Raw genomic sequence first — 5,724 nt, 5'->3', positions numbered from 1 at the left:
GGCGGGCTGTGAAAAACCTGGAGGTGGAAAAAACTGAGAACCTTCGCAGGGAGGAGAAGGAACGAGCCGAAGACTATTTAACAACACAGCAAGTCACAGAGGAAGCTGCAGAAGAGGCTCCTGATGAGGGCATGTTGCCGACACGTCTGCGATTCAGAGTTTGTCATCCATGTAGATAAAACGACAGAAGATACCTGCTTGTAGACCTGCAGCAAGAAAGGAAGACATGACATGAACTCAATAGCTGTTCCTTCACGTGCCAAAAACAAGAGCCACATATTCTAAATGGTGTTCTGAAACTAGTAAAACCTATTTACTAATCACATTCATATAAAGCAGGATGTTTCTACCATTTATCCTCCTCCAGGCGTCTTGTTAGACCCCCAACTGAATGTTTGTGTGAGTTTCAGACGGACTGCTTCGAGGCATTCGGTGTGTTGTTTGGTGGAAGAGGATGAAATAATAAACAGCCTTACTTTTACTGCGGGTCCTCTTCATGCTTCTCTCTGACCTCTGAGCAGCATCAGTTTGCACACTGAGGTCCTCGGGCAGAGGTCTGTAGTCTGTTCAGGGCCCGGCTGAAAACCTGAGAGTGTTTTCAATCAGGGCGCCGAGGCTCGGGAGTGAGGTCGGCTGATCTCTTTTAAGTTTACTTTTACTGGAGACTGTTTCCTGACTTTATGTGAGTTTTGAACTGTCTTTTATTCCTCCTCAGTAACGTGTTTTACCTTCTCTAACACTATGCTGGTGTTTAGGTTCCCATGTTGTGTCAAAAGACTTTTACTTTGCTGCCTTGTGAAGCCATTTGTAACTTGGATTTTGCTATAAATAAGTATTGTGTTTTAGCAATAACATTTCATTTGAGTGATTATCGATGGTTGTAATAACTGAATAAAACAATCATTTTAACAAATAAAATAAAATTGTGCTTATTTTAGTGATCAGATGACGGCTGTTTAACATCCAATCAGTGGCATCACACACAGGAAATTTCTTTTTAAATAACTCAGATTTGCACCTTATTATGCTTTTGTGGGTCTGCAGCATCAAGGAAAGTGTCACGAGGAAGTTAGAGCTGCTTCATCCAGTTCTACATAATTTAATGAAAGCAGCTATTCATTCAGCATCACTATCGAAGGAAAAAAAATGAAAGATGACGTCTGAGTCAGGACGTTTGTCAGCTCCTGGTTAGTCTCACAAAACTCTTCAGATTTTCTAAAATCCATCCCGTCGTGGGTCGCCATCGATTCGCTGTCATGAAAGCTATTAACAGATTTTTACAATCGTGCATGAATTATACACAAAATGTTTATTTTTGTCTTTATTTCATGATTTTATGTTTTATTTTTAAACAACAATTTTCAAGCTTTGCACGAAAAGATTCTGACCGCGACAGCCTGTGCTCTGCTGAATATCTCGGCTGCGGGAGAAGCATAACATCACATATCAGATCCAGCCAATGACTACATATCCCGTTACAAGATTCAAAGACATCTGAGAGGAGTTCAACTGGAGATCATGACACTAAGTGGTGATAACTGATTCTCTCCATTAACCAGAAAGTCGTATTTTCTCCACAGCGAGTCTTTGTGTTCTTCCCACCAAAGCACATTTAGCAGTTAGGCCACCCGGGAGATCAAAATCAATCGAAATTATCAGTGAAATAAAATCTGTGAGAAAACAGTGACACCACAAGAGTGCTCGGCCAAACCCATCAAATTAAGGTACAACAACATCGTAAATAATAATAATAATAATAATAATAATGTTAATACTATTGTGTTTTACTGATCTTTTTTTTTTTTCCAAACAAAAATAAATTCCTTTGGTCAAGTAAAAAACAAAATGAAAACAATAGTGAACTCTTCCTTTCACCAGTCTTGTGTTCCTCGTGTTTCTTTTTTCTACAGTCAACCAGGTTCTTGAGGCTCTAAGGCTGCAAAGGAGGTGTCAAGGCAATATGGTAATGGTGCCCCTGGCGCTCCATGCTGCAGCATGCTGGGAGGAGGACTAGAAGAGTAGGAGAGGGGCAGAGGCATTGAAAGAGGACCGGTGTCCTCAGACAGCAGGTGAAGGTGCATCAGGATCAGGGTCATTGCTGTAGTTGTTGCTGTAGTGATTCCCACTGGGTGGGTGATTAGGGAGGATGTCCAGTTCATCAACTTGGGGGCCAGGGTGCATCACCACCAGCTGGTCTTGGGGGATGTCTGCTGCCGCTGCCGCCAGGTTGGTGATGGACTTGGATTTAACACACTGGAAGTCCACATGGCGGCTTTTGCCCTCCTCCTTTTCCCAGGACATGCGGATGAAGGGCCTCTGGACGTAGTTATAAATGACCTCCGGACGACCTCCTGGTCGCTTTTTGACTTTCTCCTTATATGTGGGGTAACCTGTGGCACCAAGAGGACAAAACCATTAACTCGGTTCATGTTAACTTCTATTCAGAAATGCAGAACACAACAACTCTCCAATCACAGGCTGATAGCAGCTCAGTCTGGAGGTGAACTGATCTATGACTTGTTCAGAGGAAGTTCTGATATTTTTACACTATGACAGGCTTCCATTGTGTTTCTATTTTGATCTCTTTCACTGATAAGGTTTGGTAGGTATACCACTTAACAAACGTTATACTAAATCTTTTTTCTTACTTTTATATATAAGAGCATTCATACCTATACAGACATTTCAGCTGCTTCACTCCTTCATAACATCCATCATCAAAACTATAAAATCAATCACCTGATAAAAAACTGGACTTCATGATTTAATTAACATTTAATTGTACATCATCTTGTCAAACATTATTCTTAGAATAAGATATAAACACTTGTGTGGTGACAGCTGTTTCAGGTGTTTTCTTTCTTACAGCTGAACCAAAGTGTAAACCCGTCCCTACAGTCGCTGTCTGATGAGCCTCAGTGGAGCAGAACACACACATCACACACCGTAGTTAGTGAAACCTTTGGCTTGCTTTCTATCTCAAAGGTTTTGTTGTCAACACATCAAACAGTAGACGGAAATATTTCACTTAAACAGCACGATATCCAGGTTAAAAACATCTTCATCACTGAGAACGTACCTTCGATGCCCAGTCGGATCTTCTTCAATCCTCTCTCTTTTAAAACTGATTTGGCAACATCTCGGTTCTCAATATACTTGAAAAATCTGTACAGTTTTGTGCTGTAAATGACTACAGGGAGAACAAACACAACATTAGTTTAACATTGCTGTGGTTTGTATATGCAGAGAGCTGACTGTGTTGTGTGTCGGTGGATGCTCACTCTGTGAATACTCTTCTCCCATCTGTGGAGGATATTCTTCATCCCAGTCCACAACATCGTCATCAGTAAGGACTACAATGTGACATTCCCTCTCTCCACTCTGAGCGCTCGCCACCATCAAAGGTAGAACCATCTCCTCAAGGTAAAACTCGAACTGACGCCGAGCGCCGTCATTGGACAGCTCGTGCATCAGGGCACCTGATGAGAGGAGAGAGGATGTGAGTCAACTTACAGCTGCACTCTGAAGGCTCTGATATGAGCTGAACTTAAGCAAAGGCTTTAAAAGTAAACACACACAGAGGTGAGTGAGCTGTATGCTTGCACAGGTAATTCAAACACACTCCCGGTTACAGCTTCAGATAACGGTAACCTTCAGCTTTCCTCACACAACCATTTAGGAGTTTTTATGAGCAAAATCAGCTGAACTCCAGGCAGGGCTCCAGACTCGCTGTATCACTGGTAGCACCGGTGGAACCAACTTTCTCATTTGGTTACAACTCCCATCTTGCCACAGGCAAAACACATCACTTGTTGAACATCTGCTTATAGCTGGACGCTACAATTTACTAACGTTCCCAAAAGCCCCACATTGTAGCTGCTGCTTGGTGGCTGCGGCGCTCAGACAGGTGTGACCAAAAAACACTTTGAAATGAGTTAAACCGGGGCATTCTAGTGTCAGATTTGTCCGAGATGAAACCGAGTGAGGGCTGCGAGGTGGGTCAGTGGTTAGCAGCAAAAAGTTCACCGGTTCGTGTCCTGGTGTGGACACCCAGTTTGCATGTTCTCTCTGTGCAGCGTGGGTTCTCTCTGGGTTCTCTCCACCTTCCTCCCACAGTCCAAAAACATCCATCCATTATCTATACACCGCTTAATCCTCACTAGGGGGGCTGGAGTCCATCCCAGCTGACTCAGGGTGAAGGCAGGTTCACCTGGACAGGTAACCAGTCTATCACAGGGCTACACTTAGAGACAGACAACCAAGCACACTCACATTCACACCTACGGACAATTTACAATCACCAATTAACCTCAGCATGTTTGTGGACTGTGGGAGGAAGCTGGAGAACCCGGAGAGAACCCACGCTGCACGGGGAGAACATACAGAGAACACACAGAAAGATCCCGGGTGTCCTCACTGGGACGCGAACTGACGACCTTCTAGCTTCTATAACCAAGTGATTTTTTTTCTACAATGCAGAGCGCACCAACACGGGCTGTTCTGCTCACAGAAAACAGCAATTGCAGGTGTGCTCCACATTTCATAAGAACACTGCATTTTAAGTATAAATACCACAGTTATAAAAGCGCTGACACGACACTGTGGTTAACGTCGGTTACAGCGACATCAAAACAGCTTAATGATAGTCACGCACTCGCACAAATATGACCGCTTGAAATTTCAACTCTCAAAAAAAGGTCACCAATGCGCCATCTGGAGGCCTGATAGGTTGTAAACAATAGTTTATGATTTGGATGAAACATTCAAACAAACAATTATAAATAACAGACTGACACAAAAATTAATTAAGAAAGACCCTAAAGTTAAACAGATTTTTATACTGACTGTGTATTCCAGAGTTAACAGAAGTCATAGCCGTGCCTCCATTTCAGCAGCATTTAGTACCACCTTACTAAAGTACCCAGAGTGCTGAGGAACAAATGCAGTTTGAGCACCGTGCAGACAATGCCGCCATTACAGTTTCAGGCACTCGTCTTCCACAGACTGCAATAAAAGCTATAAAACCTCCACCACGAGTCACTAAAAACAATCTGATCCCTAATAGTCATGTTTAGAAGGAAAGACACCAGACACTTCAACACATGTCACGGTCCTGAGCTCAAGGAACAAGAGGTATAAGGCTTTAAAAAAAACATCTGCAGTAGACGTCATGCTCAAATTGTGTTGTAGTAAAACACCAAACAAACACGTTGTACAAAAAACCCCTGCCATTTAAATAACATCATCCCAGTGACTTCGTAGCTCAGGAAACTTTGTGCTGGGAAAACCTTTTGGTGTCTTAAATTTGTGCCATAAATTTAAAAAAAAAAATTAATAATAAAAATAAATCTGCAGCATGAATAGATTGGTGAGTATGACCTCAATTAGCTGCAAGACATATTTTATGTCCTCTACATAAAGTTAGAGCGGGTGAAAGTGACGAGGCAGCACTGCTCTACAACATCAACAGCTTCGGCGGCAAAGAGAAAACACTCACTGAGGTCTCTGCATTTGATGGTGCTGTAGTCGAAGGAGATGCATAGATAGTCACATGCCTCCCGCAACTCAGGGATAGAGATTCCATCAGGACATCGGATTATCCCAGATTTGTAGTAATCCTGGCAATTAGACAGAAATCACAAAAAAAGGCAGTCATTTCAAACACGATGTTAATGTTGGAACTTATACCTTGAAATGCACATTAACAAAATCAAAAGCCTGGAA

At 42.5% G+C, this 5,724-nt stretch overlaps 1 protein-coding gene across 8 annotated transcripts in view; it reads right to left on the bottom strand.

The window, feature by feature from the left end:
* Positions 1-1,306: 1,306 nt before the first annotated feature.
* The window catches only part of btbd10b (BTB (POZ) domain containing 10b), a 9,526-nt gene continuing 5,108 nt past the window's right edge, over positions 1,307-5,724 (bottom strand). For all 8 annotated transcript variants that reach the window (XM_008288705.1, XM_008288712.1, XM_008288711.1 and 5 more), the window contains 4 exons: positions 5,498-5,618; positions 3,282-3,479; positions 3,080-3,190; positions 1,307-2,390 (listed from right to left, as the gene is read on the bottom strand). In XM_008288705.1, the coding sequence (XP_008286927.1) occupies positions 2,059-2,390; positions 3,080-3,190; positions 3,282-3,479; positions 5,498-5,618 (762 nt within the window). In that variant the 3' untranslated portion in view covers positions 1,307-2,058. The remainder of the gene's footprint in view (positions 2,391-3,079; positions 3,191-3,281; positions 3,480-5,497; positions 5,619-5,724) is intronic.

The sequence above is a fragment of the Stegastes partitus genome, unplaced genomic scaffold (genome assembly GCF_000690725.1).
Source record: "Stegastes partitus isolate 25-593 unplaced genomic scaffold, Stegastes_partitus-1.0.2 Scaffold571, whole genome shotgun sequence".
Classification (NCBI taxonomy): Eukaryota; Metazoa; Chordata; class Actinopteri; family Pomacentridae; genus Stegastes; species Stegastes partitus.
This window is presented reverse-complemented; position numbering and strand designations above follow the sequence as displayed.